Source organism: Coregonus lavaretus, assembly GCF_964263955.1.
Source record: "Coregonus lavaretus genome assembly, chromosome: 11".
NCBI lineage: Eukaryota > Metazoa > Chordata > Actinopteri > Salmoniformes > Salmonidae > Coregonus > Coregonus lavaretus.
Window position 1 is genome coordinate 58,612,588 of NC_139998.1, and position 15,000 is coordinate 58,627,587.

A 15,000-nucleotide genomic window follows, 5' to 3' on the forward strand; every position below is an offset into this window, starting at 1 on the left:
ACAAAATTACATTTGTCACAAAACCTGTTTTGCTTATTTTATTCTTGTTCACTATGGAATATATGTCCCTCCTGCCCTGCTGTTAATACATACTGTGACTGACATGTCTGTACATAAAGCATATTTATGTGAACAACCGACAAAGTATATCTAATCTAATGTCTCCAACCCCCCTCCCCCTCCTCAGTGTCCCAGCCCTCGGCCAGCCTCCACCAGGCCGGGTCCATCCACGCTGCCCCCTCCTCAGGGGACCTGGTCCCAGGTGCCTCCCCCAGGAAGAAGCCCTGTAAGCAGCAGCACGTCATCTTAGGAGACTGAGATGGTGGAGACCAACAGTACAGATGAGGACAGGGCTACAGGCCACAGGCCCCTGGACAGCAGGGCTGAGAGGAGAGTTGTGGGTAAGTGGATAGCCCTATACTGCCATGCATACTGCCATGCATACTGCCAGGGGCGCGGCTTTGGTTTTATAAGTGGGGGGAGGCACCAGGTACCAGTTATTGAGCTTCTCCTCTTTTGACCTCCTCATTTGACCTTCTCCTCTTTTGACCTCCTCATTTGACCTTCTCCTCTTTTGACCTCCTCATTTGACCTTCTCCTCTGCTGACCTTCTCATCTGTTGGCCTTCTCATATTTTGACCTTCTCCTCCTTTGACTTTCTCATCATTTGACCTTCTCATATTTGACCACCTCCTATTTCGACCTTCTCCTCGTTTGACCTTCTCCTCATTTGACAACCTCCTCTTTTGACCTTCTCCTCGTTTGACCACCTCCTCTTCTGACCTTCTCCTCCTTTGACCTTCTCATCTTTTGACATTCTCCTCGTTTGACCACCCCCTCTTCTGACCTTCTCCTCTTTGACCACCTCATCTTTTGACCTTCTCCTCGTTTGACCACCTCCTCTTCTGACCTTCTCCTCATTTGACCTTCTACTCTTTGTCCACTTCCTCTTTTGACCTTCTCCTCTTCTGACCTTCTCCTCTTCTGACCTTCTCCTCTTCTGACCACCTCCTCTTCTGACCTTCTCCTCTTCTGACCTTCTCCTCCAATGCGTTTTGAGATTGAGGCAAGGAGACACTGTATTCTTTCGGTGGTGGGTCTGGTCTGTCTTGACCACCCACATTACTGGGGTTCTGCTTTCTGATAAAATGCCTTATATGGAGTCTCCTTGCAATACGTTGTCGCCCTCTCTCAGATGAGGAAGGGGATGGGTTATGTCCCCGTGAGACCACGCCCCCCTGTCACTCTGCTGCGTCACTATAGGAACCCCTGGAAGGCAGCCTATCACCACTCCCAGAGGTACAGCGACATCAAAGTCAAAGGTCAGTATGGTCCAATCAGAACAGTTAACAAAACAACGTGCTCATTTATTCATCCTATTATTAACCAGACCTGAACCAGACCTGAGGAACCTACATGGTGCATTTTACAACAAACAACGGTCATTTGATAAATCAGTTTGGTAACAGCGTACCTAAAACCTGCATGTGTAATGTTTTGTAATTTGTTATAACCCTGTATGAGCACGGATTAACCTTAATGTCTTTCAATAGGGCTGATAATATGTTCTGTCCCTCTATACATGTTACTGGAAGTTCCTTCATTCACTTGTGAAACTTGCTTTGTGTCTGTTCCAGAGGAGGAGAATTTGTTCTAAGCTTTTATAACGTCTAATAATAAATAATAATAATAATAATATTCCATTCTAATAATAAGGTACAACATCTTGTTGTGTCTTCCAGAGGATAAGGGGTCGTTGCAGGACGGGGCTAACCAGAGAGGGGTCGTTGCAGGACGGGGCTAACCAGAGAGGGGTCGTTGCAGGACGGGGCTAACCAGAGAGGGGTCGTTGCAGGACGGGGCTAACCAGAGAGGGGTCGTTGCAGGACTTGGCTAACCAGAGAGGGGTCGTTGCAGGACGGGGCTAACCAGAGAGGGGTCGTTGAGGGGTCGTGTGTGGAGCCCAGGGCTGGAAGCTTCACCTGTGGGCTGCCCAGCTCATGCAGGTGGTGAGTAGAGTGCTGCTTGGCCCCAATGTCCACCCAGTGTCCACCCAATGTCCACCCAATGTCCACCCAATGTCCACCCTTTCCCTTTAATGTTTGCAGATCTGTAAGCTGTAATCAATATGGTGGAAGCTCAACAGTACACTGCTTAAACCTATCCAGACCCTTCAGATCTACAAATGTCGAAGGGTTAGGCCCAAGTAGTGAGGGTTAGGCCCAAGTAGTGAGGGTCAGGCCCAAGTAGTGAGGGTCAGGCCCAAGTAGTGAGGGTCAGGCCCAAGTAGTGAGGGTTAGGCCCAAGTAGTGAGGGTCAGGCCCAAGTAGTGAGGGTCAGGCCCAAGTAGTGAGGGTCAGGCCCAAGTAGTGAGGGTCAGGCCCAAGTAGTGAGGGTCAGGCCCAAGTAGTGAGGGTCAGGCCCAAGTTTTGGCCTTGACCGCTAAGCTCTGACCCTTAGTCGAACCTGGAACATGATGTGTACAGCAGACTGACTAGCCTCCAGGAGGGTCTGATCTGGCTGAAGACCCCCAACGTAGGTTACGCTAAACAGTCTGATCTGGCTGAAGACCCCCAACGTAGGTTACGGTAAACAGTCTGATATGGCTGAAGACCCCCAACGTAGGTTACGGTAAACAGTCTGATCTGGCTGAAGACCCCCAACGTAGGTTACGGTAAACAGTCTGATCTGGCTGAAGACCCCCAACGTAGGTTACGGTAAACAGTCTGATATGGCTGAAGACCCCCAACGTAGGTTACGGTAAACAGTCTGATATGGCTGAAGACCCCCAACGTAGGTTACGGTAAACAGTCTGATATGGCTGAAGACCCCCAACGTAGGTTACGGTAAACAGTCTGATATGGCTGAAGACCCCCAAAGTAGGTTACGGTAAACAGTCTGATATGGCTGAAGACCCCCAACGTAGGTTACGGTAAACAGTCTGATATGGCTGAAGACCCCCAACGTAGGTTACGGTAAACAGTCTGATCTGGCTGAAGACCCCCAACGTAGGTTACGGTAAACAGTCTGATCTGGCTGAAGACCCCCAACGTAGGTTACGGTAAACAGTCTGATATGGCTGAAGACCCCCAACGTAGGTTACGGTAAACAGTCTGAGGTTACGGTAAACAGTCTGATCTGGCTGAAGACCCCCAACGTAGGTTACGCTAAACAGTCTGACTGGCTGAAGACCCCCAACGTAGGTTACGGTAAACAGTCTGATCTGGCTGAAGACCCCCAACGTAGGTTACGGTAAACAGTCTGATATGGCTGAAGACCCCCAACGTAGGTTACGGTAAACAGTCTGATATGGCTGAAGACCCCCAACGTAGGTTACGGTAAACAGTCTGATCTGGCTGAAGACCCCCAACGTAGGTTACGGTAAACAGTCTGATCTGGCTGAAGACCCCCAACGTAGGTTACGGTAAACAGTCTGATATGGCTGAAGACCCCCAACGTAGGTTACGGTAAACAGTCTGAGGTTACGGTAAACAGTCTGATCTGGCTGAAGACCCCCAACGTAGGTTACGCTAAACAGTCTGATCTGGCTGAAGACCCCCAACGTAGGTTACGGTAAACAGTCTGATCTGGCTGAAGACCCCCAACGTAGGTTACGGTAAACAGTCTGATCTGGCTGAAGACCCCCAACGTAGGTTACGGTAAACAGTCTGATCTGGCTGAAGACCCCCAACGTAGGTTACGCTAAACAGTCTGATCTGGCTGAAGACCCCCAACGTAGGTTACGCTAAACAGTATCGTTTATTGTATTACTTGTTTAAACCAGTCAGTCAATATGCAATATTTGTTTAGAACTTTTGGTTCTTATTTAAGCAGTTCATAATGTCTTAACTGTGGGCTAAATTATGCAGTGTCAAATGCAATTTTTTGTTTAAAAAATATGTTATTCCTAATAAAGTAAAAAATGTCAACCTCAATGGCCAGAGACTGAGACTTACGTGCAAACCAGGACTTAAATGATATCTGGAATCCGCCTAAAATACTTCCATCACAAAGTGTTAATTGTCTTCAGATATGGATTTGATATTGAGACAGTCTGTGTATAATAGAGGGTTTTACACAGATGTTTTGAAGTGGCTGACGAGCATAGTGGGTATTGCATCATGGTGTAACTGAATACAAGACATTATGCGTTTGGTTTAAAAAGGTGCAGTATTTGAAAGAAGAGGTCTTGTGTAGCTAGAATAACAGGGGCGTATTTACATTTACGTCATTTAGCAGACACTCTTATCCAGAGCGACTTACAAATTGGTGCATTCACCTTATGATAGCCAGTGGGACAACCACTTTTTTAAATGGTTTTTATTTATTTATGGGGGGTGGTGGAAGAAGGATTACTTTATACTATTCCAGGTATTCCTTAAAGAGGTAGGGTTTCAAGTGTCTCCGGAAGGTGGTCAGTGACTCCGCTGTCCTGGCGTCGTGGGGGAGCTTGTTCCACCATTGGGGTGCCAGAGCAGCGAATAGCTTTGACTGGGCTGAGCGGGAACTGTGCTTCCGTAGAGGTAGGGGAGCCAGCAGGCCAGAGGTGGATGAACGTAGTGCCCTCGTTTGGGTGCAGGATCTCAGGTTAGGAGGACTGATTTGATATCATCTTACTGACTGTGATCTAAAAGGCTAAATTGATCCTAGATCTGAACTCCTACCCTGAGGCGCTTTGGTGTATACGGGCCCAGAACTGATCTGTGTTAAAAATGTAAAACGTTGTAAATGAAAGTGTTTTTGTAGTTTTGTACTTCATGAAAACATGTTGTGCTGCTGTTATCTGATGTGGCACTTGATTGTAAAGATGAGACGTTCTATAAGGAGACATCTGGGCCTGAAAATCCAGCTATTGTACATTTGTTCCGTCTGTTAATATAGCAAAAGGATATATGTTCTCAAAGTGATTTTTGATTCATACTGTATTTGTGGATAAAAGAGGTCTGTTTTGTTCTGTGGATGTTCTTATTGTTGTAGGCTAGAGGACGGTTGTGATTATGCTGAGATCCAGTCAGGTTTGTGCAATTACGCCAGCTCCTTTGTCACTCATTTGGCTTGACAATGACAAGCGAGGCAATCAGTTTGAGAGGAGTGGCCTGAGAAAGCTGAGTAATCGTTTGGGAGGAATGGCCTGAGAAAGTTGAGTAGCTGTTTTGAATCACAATCAAGTGATTCTGCGCAGGGCCTTGCTCAGGTCGTTACCCTTGAACGCTCTGATTAGCAGCACTTTGTTGTCATGGAAACCTTACCAGCTGAGGTAAACAGGAGACTCCCTCCCTAGTCCTATCTCTTCCTAGATGAGGAAAGAGTGGGATCACCCACTACTATCTGTTGATTTGTAACTAGAACACATGGAAAAGCAAGCGTCACATGCGATAGCCTGGGATAATCAGTGTAGAAAAAAACGGTGCAATAATGTGTTCTGAAATCTGTATCCTCTAGGTTGGTATTCTAAAGCTGTATTTTAGTCAGCCAAATGTTGCGATTGAAATGCATAATAATTACTGGTTAGTAGCCACTGTCTCATAAGGGTATGCACATTGTTGAAATCTAACCTAAATCTAAATCGGGAAGTCTCCCTGTGGGATGGTAGTGGGAAGTCTTGCGTCTCCTTCTGACGTCAGAGAAGTTCAAAGGTCACGTTAGTTAGTCTTTACCATTATGGGTCAACTGCTAGTAGCAATGTCTCCAAATACGGAAACAACATCATTTTTTCCACTAGTTTACTTTCAGCTGATCAGATGTTACCTTAAAGAGCGACTCAAAACCTAACTTAACGTACATAAATTGCGCTGAAAATCAGTAGTCAGCTAGCTAGAAGGGTGTCGTTAGTCGCAAAACGTACCGTTATTTTCCAGTTCCATTTAAATGTTGAGCTTGAGGGGATTTAGTCCTCCAACCACTAGAGAGTGTTACCTTTTTTTATTTTAATTGTATTTATTTCACCTTTATTTAACCAGGTAAGCCAGTTGAGAACAAGTTCTCATTTACAACTGTGACCTGGCCAAGATAAAGCAAGCAGTGCGATTAAAAACAACAACACAGAGTTACATATGGGGTAAAACAAAACATAAAGTCAATAACACAATAGAAAATCTATATAAAGTGTGTACAAATGTAGTAAGTTATGGAGGTAAGGCAATAAATAGGCCATAGTGCAAAATAATTACAATTAGTATTAACACTGGAATGCTAGATGTGCAAGAGATGATGTGCAAATAGAGATACTGGGGTGCAAATGAGCAAAATAAATAACAATATAGGGATGAGGTAGTTGGGTGGGCTAATTTCAGATGGAAAAAGAGCGACTGTTAAAGAGCGACCTTAAAGAGCGACTGTTCCTAAAAGCCAACGAATCCCTTTGAAAACAGCCTATGTGGCACTGATATGAACCAGAAATATATTATAGCGTCAAAATTGACTACAAAGTGTAAATAGGATAATTTTGGTCATAAAGTCAGTCTCGTCTAAAACGGAGTTTGGAACCTCAGTGTGTCACAACTAGTAAATGAAGGTTAGATTACAATTGTCAACAAATCATGCCCCCTTTTGCCAATCGCCACTCAGCCCACTTCACTTCCCTTCAACTACCCGCCCAACTACCTCATCCCTATATTGTTATTTATTTTGCTCATTTGCACCCCAGTATCTCTATTTGCACATAATCTCTTGCACATCTATCATTCCAGTGTTAATACTAATTGTAATTATTTTGCACTATAGCCTATTTATTGCCTTACCTCCATAACTTGCTACATTTGCACACACTGTATATATATTTATTTCTGTTGTATTTTTGACTTTATGTTTTGTTTTACCCCATATGTAACTCTGTGTTGTTGTTTTTATCGCACTGCTTTGCTTTATCTTGGCCAGGTCGCAGTTGTAAATGAGAACTTGTTCTCAACTGGCTTACCTGGTTAAATAAAGGTGAAATAAAAAATAAAAAATAAATAAAAGTGTTCCCATATAATGTCCAGGGTATAACCTAGCCCGGTGGAACCAGCCTGATCACTGTGTTCCCATATAATATCCAGGATATAACCTAGCCTGGGGGAACCAGCCTGATCACTGTGTTCCCATATAATATCCAGGATATAACCTAGCCTGGTGGAACCAGCCTGATCACTGTGTTCTCCATTCTATTTCACTTCACATCTTATGATATCTGAAGTCAAATAGAATGGTGAACGCAGCGATCAGGTTGGTTCCAAAACCCCTTTAAACAACCTTGTTCACGGTACATTTAGAGTAGGTAAGTTACCTTAATCAATGTTGTTTCAGACAGGAAACGCCACATATTTGTTTAACCATTCATTAGAAAAGGTTAAAATACCTGCAATGCGTTAGGCTCTGCTCCTTCACTGCCAGAGCATGCATAATGCTAAGATAATACTTACACCTAGAGAGAAAGGTTCGCTATACCAATCCCCCCCCTGCAGGAAGGAAACCCAGAGCCAAACAAGTGGTGGGAAAGGAGAAAACAGATAGGCAAGGTACAGCAATAGTTTGGCAGCCATCAGAGAAGTGTGTTGCAGAACCTGGTGGATTAATTAGACCGCCATATTAACGTTGAGTGATGATCTGATTGGTGTAATATCAGCGGATGTAACACCCGGGTTTCTCAAACCGGCTGCGCTACATTTCAGACAGGAAACGGCACTTCTTCGTTTAGCCAGTTATTAGAAAAAAAGATTAGAATACAGTTGAAGTCGGAAGTTTACATACACCTTAGCCAAATACATTTAAACTCTGTTTTTCACAATTCCTGACATTTAATCCTAGTAAAAATGCCCTGTCTTAGGTCAGTTAGGATCACCACTTTATTTTAAGAATGTGAAATGTCAGAATAATAGTAGAGAGAATTATTTATTTCAGCTTTTATTTATTTCATCACATTCCCAGTGGGTCAGAAGTTTACATACACTCAATTAGTATTTGGTAGCATTGCCTTTAAATTGTTTAACTTGGGTCAAACATTTCGGGTAGCCTTCCACAAGCTTCCCACAATAAGTTGGGTGAATTTTGGCCCATTCCTCCTGACAGAGCTGGTTAACTGAGTCAGGTTTGTAGGCCTCCTTGCTCGCACACGCTTTTTCAGTTCTGCCCACAAATGTTCTATAGGATTGAGGTCAGGGCTTTGTGATGGCCACTCCAATACCTTGACTTTGTTGCCCTTAAGCCATTTTGCCACAACTTTGGAAGTATGCTTGGGGTCATTGTCCATTTGGAATGGGAAGACCCATTTGCGACCAAGCTTTAACTTCCTGACTGATGTCTTGAGATGTTGCTTCAATATATCCACATACATTTCCTTCCTCATGATGCCATCTATTTTGTGAAGTGCACCAGTCCCTCCTGCAGCAAAGCACCCCCACAGCATGATGCTGCCACCCCCGTGCTTCACGGTTGGGATGGTGTTCTTCGGCTTGCAAGCTACCCCCCTTTTCCTCCAAACATTACGATGATCATTATGGCCAAACAGTTCTATTTTTGTTTCATCAGACCAGAGGATATTTCTCCAAAAAGTACGATCTTTGTCCCCATGTGCAGTTGCAAACCGTAGTCTGTCTTTTTTATGGCGGTTTTGGAGCAGTGGCTTCTTCCTTGCTGAGCGGCCTTCCAGGTTATGTCGATATAGGACTCGTTTTACTGTGGATATAGATACTTTTGTACCTGTTTCCTCCAGCATCTTCACAAGGTCCTTTGCTGTTGTTCTGGGATTGATTTGTACTTTTCGCACCAAAGTACGTTCATCTCTAGGAGACAGAACTCGTCTCCTTCCTGAGCTGTATGACGGCTGCGTGGTCCCATGGTGTTTATACTTGCGTACTATTTTTTGTACAGATGAACGTGGTACCTTCAGGCATTTGGAAATTGCTCCCAAGGATGAACCAGACTTGTTGAGGTCTACCATTTTTTTTCTGAGGTCTTGGCTGATTTCTTTAGATTTTCCCATGATGTCAAGCAAAGAGGCACTGAGTGTGAAGGTAGGCCTTGAAATACATCCACAGGTACACCTCCAATTGATTCAAATGATGTAAATTAGCCTATCAGAAGCTTCTAAAGCCATGTCATCATTTTCTGGAATTTTCCAAGCTGTTTAAAGGCACAGTCAACTTAGTGTATGTTAACTTCAGACCCACTGGAATTGTGATACAATGAATTACAAGTGAAATAATCTGTAAACAATTGTTGGAAAAATTACTTGTGTCATGCACAAAGTAGATATCCTAACCGACTTGCCAAAACTATAGTTTGTTAAAAATAAATGTGTGGAGTGGTTGAAAAACGAGTTTTAATGACTCCAACCTAAGTGTATGTAAACAACCGACTTCAACTGTATGTTACGAATTGCAATTTGTTACATATCATACGAAATGGATCCACAAATTAATTTACATACCATACAAAATGTACAGAATAATACGAAACGCTCTGAGACCACGTTGGCACTGGGTGTTACCTGCGCTGGACCTACCTGCCCTGAGTGTTACCCGTGTTGGGTGTCTGGGATCAAAGTCTTCAGGCCATAAAGGGGTGCTGGCTGTGCTGTATTGGCATATCTGTTTCCTGTTTCACAGGACTGTCTCGGTCTCTCACTCTCTGGCGTGGACACTACTGTGGACGGTGGCTGAGGCTTACCACAGGACCAGGGAGAAAGTCTTACGATCTCTACAGGAATATAGATAACGTCCACAGGTAAAACACGGCCATGATCGACTGCTTTAGACATAAGGGTTTGACCCATTAGGAAGCTATTTTATGTTCTAATGCCGGTGTGATTGTGTATTGTATCAGTTACACGTTTGTCTCCAGTGAATGTCTTTTTATTATGACACTTTTGAGACTGTTATTGATCATATTTGTTTTTAACAAAATGTCTTCACGATTTGTCGTTCTTGGGTTTTTCGTCACAATTTCGCTGGTGTCTTTCGAATTTCGGGAATGGGGAGGGGACATTCGGGTCATAGACTTGCCCGTAACTTGCGAAGAGAGAGGGTGGAGCTCCTAGTTCTGGTTCCGCTCCACGCTCTAACACCTCTTCCTTTAACACGTATGGACCCAGAACTTAATCAAGCAGCTGACCAATTACCCAATATTTTAGGTCTGGGTGTGCCATGTCATTGCTCTCGTTTTTTGCTAGCTGTCACTCATATGGAGAGGGGCTGAAGCTCATTGGTTGAACTCAAATTGTTAGAGGGGGACAATGTAGGGTAAATGGCTACAAATGGCGCTACACAGCTTCCAGAAAAAAACAATTGCTTTCAAACTAGGGATTTCGTGGGTAATTGAGGGAAGACAGTAGTTCTGCTCATTGATTCTGCATGTATGAACTACACATTGACACATCCACCCCAAAGCGGAATGTTTATTTTAAAAAATACTTAGTGGTCGCCAAAAGTACCGGAACATGTCTTTAAAATGAGAAGGTAAAAACTCAATATTTTATTCAACTTATTGAACCAGAACTCCAAAGGGCCTTGACCATCAGGTGGTATGAGTCAGTATTGTGTTACTGTAAAGGGAGTGGCCCATGGCAGCCATTTTATAGGCCTGATATATTCTCACATATGGTCTCATTCCCTATCGGTCTACAATATGGGCTCAGTCAATATCAGTCTACAATATGGCCTCATACATACGTGTGTTTTCTTTTTTTCAAATGTATAGACTGAAGACAAGAAGTTTTCAATCATGGCGGTTTTGAGGAAGGGTGATTGGGTGTGGGTGGATACTGGTGTTGGGATGCCCATCGGAGCTGAGGTCAAACTAACCGACACTGGACATTTGCAGCTGATCGACGATGAAGGAAAGGTATTGCATGTCCAATTTAGTTTTTTTTCCCTTTAAATATTTGGTTTAAGTGATATGTACAGTATTCTGTCTTTATGTGTTGAATAAGGGGGGATGTCTTGTCTTAGGGAATGTGATGCATGTTGTCTACTGTATTATACAGTATGTGCTTTTTTTTTATCTGGCATTGCCTTTCTGAATGGCCCCTGAGGGTAGAAATGAATTGTATTGAATTGAATTGATCCTTGCAGGAGCATGAGATCAACAAGAAGAAGGAGGATGGGATCCGGCCCATGCACCCTACGTCCGTTAAAGGAGTGGACGACATGATCAGACTAGGAGACCTAAACGAGGCCGGGCTCCTCAGGAACCTCCTGGTCCGACACAAGGAGGGCATTATCTATGTAAGTATACTATAGACTATATAACATGGAGGGTATTATATATGTTAGTATACTATAGACTATATAACATGGAGGGAAAACATTTCTAAAAAACGGTTTTTGCTTTGTCATTATGGGGTATTTTGTGTAGATTGATGAGGGTTTTTTTTATTTTTTTTTTTTATTCATTTTAGAATAAGGCTGTAACGTAACAAAATATGGAAAAAGTCAAGGGGTCTGAATACTTTCCGAATGCACTGTATATATAGTGTGTGTGTGTGTGTGTTTATATGTGTGTTTGAATAGTCCCTATTCATATTAATTGATCTGTAATCCACTTTACAGTACAAACTGTTACCAATAATTACCCCTCCAGCTGAAAATAGAATGTACAAAATGGAGCGAATTATGACTTTGTTGAGAACAACCTTTATGGGAAGTTGGAGAGATGTGCGGTCTGTGAGAGGTAGAGGTCTGACGAGGTAGATCCAGGTAGGTTTAGGGTTCATTGGAGACTCACAGCTGTATTCCTCTCTGGCTGAAGTGAATGCTTTGTCTGTGGTAGATAATAGACTTTGCCCTGTAGCTAGGTCTGGTGTTAGTCTCCATAGAGACCAACAAGGCTCTATGTGTTTTAATGAGAACATCCCAGTGTTGCCCTGCCAACACCCTGAACCACAGCACTGTCTGTTTACTTTATCATGAATCAGGACTTGATAGAAATCCAGAAATAAGAAAACGGGCGACAAAATTACCGGGACGTTAAAAACACACACACTTACAGTGAGGGCGGAAAAAGTATTTGATCCCCTGCTGATTTTGTACGTTTGTCCACTGACAAAAGAAATGATCAGTCTATAATTTTAATAGTAGGTTTATTTGAACAGTGAGAGACAGAATAACAACAACAAAAATCCAGAAAAACGCATGTCAAAAATGTTATAAATTGATTTTGCATTTTAATGAGGGAAATAAGTACAGTGGGGAAAAAAAGTATTTAGTCAGCCACCAATTGTGCAAGTTCTCCCACTTAAAAAGATGAGAGAGGCCTGTAATTTTCATCATAGGTACACGTCAACTATGACAGAAAAATTTAGATTTTTTTCTCCAGAAAATCACATTGTAGGATTTTTTATGAATTTATTTGCAAATTATGGTGGAAAATAAGTATTTGGTCACCTACAAACAAGCAAGATTTCTGGCTCTCACAGACCTGTAACTTCTTCTTTAAGAGGCTCCTCTGTCCTCCACTCGTTACCTGTATTAATGGCACCTGTTTGAACTTGTTATCAGTATAAAAGACACCTGTCCTCAACCTCAAACAGTCACACTCCAAACTCCACTATGGCCAAGACCAAAGAGCTGTCAAAGGACACCAGAAACAAAATTGTAGACCTGCACCAGGCTGGGAAGACTGAATCTGCAATAGGTAAGCAGCTTGGTTTGAAGAAATCAACTGTGGGAGCAATTATTAGGAAATGGAAGACATACAAGCACTGATAATCTCCCTCGATCTGGGGCTCCACGCAAGATCTCATCCCGTGGGGTCAAAATGATCACAAGAACGGTGAGCAAAAATCCCAGAACCACACGGGGGGACCTAGTGAATGACCTGCAGAGAGCTGGGACCAAAGTAACAAAGCCTACCATCAGTAACACACTACGCCGCCAGGGACTCAAATCCTGCAGTGCCAGACGTGTCCCCCTGCTGAAGCCAGTACATGTCCAGGCCCGTCTGAAGTTTGCTAGAGTGCATTTGGATGATCCAGAAGAGGATTGGGAGAATGTCATATGGTCAGATGAAACCAAAATATAACTTTTTGGTAAAAACTCAACTCGTCGTGTTTGGAGGACAAAGAATGCTGAGTTGCATCCAAAGAACACCATACCTACTGTGAAGCATGGGGGTGGAAACATCATGCTTTGGGGCTGTTTTTCTGCAAAGGGACCAGGACGACTGATCCGTGTAAAGGAAAGAATGAATGGGGCCATGTATCGTGAGATTTTGAGTGAAAACCTCCTTCCATCAGCAAGGGCATTGAAGATGAAACGTGGCTGGGTCTTTCAGCAAGACAATGATCCCAAACACACCGCCCGGGCAACGAAGGAGTGGCTTCGTAAGAAGCATTTCAAGGTCCTGGAGTGGCCTAGCCAGTGTCCAGATCTCAACCCCATAGAAAATCTTTGGAGGGAGTTGAAAGTCTGTGTTGCCCAGCGACAGCCCCAAAACATCACTGCTCTAGAGGAGATCTGCATGGAGGAATGGGCCAAAATACCAGCAACAGTGTGTGAAAACCTTGTGAAGACTTACAGAAAACGTTTGACCTGTGTCATTGCCAACAAAGGGTATATAACAAAGTATTGAGAAACTTTTGTTATTGACCAAATACTTATTTTCCACCATAATTTGCAAATAAATTCATAAAAAATCCTACAATGTGATTTTCTGGATTTTTTTTCTCATTTTGTCTGTCATAGTTGATGTGTACCTATGATGAAAATTACAGGCCTCTCTCATCTTTTTAAGTGGGAGAACTTGCACAATTGGTGGCTGACTAAATACTTTTTTTCCCCACTGTATTTGACCCCCTCTCAATCAAGAAAGATGTATGGCTCCCAGGTGTCTTTTATACAGGTAACGAGCTGAGATTAGGAGCACACTCTTAAAAGGAGTGCTCCTAATCTCAGTTTGTTACCTGTATAAAAGACACCTGTCCACAGAAGCAATCAATCAGATACCAAACTCTCCACCATGGCCAAGACCAAAGAGCTCTCCAAGGATGTCAGGGACAAGATTGTAGACCTACACAAGGTTGGAATGGGCTACAAGACCATCGCCAAGCAGCTTGGTGAGAAGGTGACAACAGTTGGTGCGATTATTCGCAAATGGAAGAAACACAAAATAACTGTAAATCTCCCTCGGCCTGGGGCTCCATGCAAGATCTTACCTCGTGGAGTTGCAATGATCATGAGAACGGTGAGGAATCAGCCCAGAACTACACAGGAGGATCTTGTCAATGATCTCAAGGCAGCTGGGACCATAGTCACCAAGAAAACAATTGGTAACACACTACGCCGTGAAGGACTGAAATCCTGCAGCGCCCGCAAGGTCCCCCTGCTCAAGAAAGCACATATACAGGGCCGTCTGAAGTTTGCCAATGAACATCTGAATGATTCAGAGGAGAACTGGGTGAAAGTGTTGTGGTCAGATGAGACCAAAATCGAGCTCTTTGGCATCAACTCAACTCGCCGTGTTTGGAGGAGGAGGAATGCTGCCTATGACCCCAAGAACACCATCCCCACCGTCAAACATGGAGGTCGAAACATTATGCTTTGGGGGTGTTTTTCTGCTAAGGGGACAGGACAACTTCACCGCATCAAAGGGACGATGGACGGGGCCATGTACCGTCAAATCTTGGGTGAGAACCTCCTTCCCTCAGCCAGGGCATTGAAAATGGGTCGTGGACCGGTATTCCAGCATGACAATGACCCAAAACACATGGCCAAGGCAACAAAGGAGTGGCTCAAGAAGAAACACATTAAGGTCCTGGAGTGGCCTAGCCAGTCTCCAGACCTTAATCCCATAGAACATCTGTGGAGGGAGCTGAAGGTTCGAGTTGCCAAATGTCAGCCTCGAAACCTTAATGACTTGGAGAAGATCTGCAAAGAGGAGTGGAACAAAATCCCTCCTGAGATGTGTGCAAACCTGGTGGCCAACTACAAGAAACGTCTGACCTCTGTGATTGCCAACAAGGGTTTTGCCACCAAGTACTAAGTCATGTTTTGCAGAGGGGTCAAATACTTATTTCCCTCATTAAAA

General features: G+C 43.6%; 1 protein-coding gene across 1 annotated transcript in view; it reads left to right on the forward strand.

Annotated features, from left to right (window-relative positions):
• Window positions 1–10,698: 10,698 nt before the first annotated feature.
• Window positions 10,699–15,000, forward strand: part of LOC311137613 (unconventional myosin-VIIa-like) — a gene marked incomplete at both ends in the record, with an annotated part of 82,026 nt that continues 77,724 nt past the window's right edge. Inside the window, 2 exons of the mRNA XM_084172115.1 lie at window positions 10,699–10,818; window positions 11,049–11,201. Coding sequence (XP_084028241.1) covers window positions 10,699–10,818; window positions 11,049–11,201 — 273 coding nt within the window. The remainder of the gene's footprint in view (window positions 10,819–11,048; window positions 11,202–15,000) is intronic.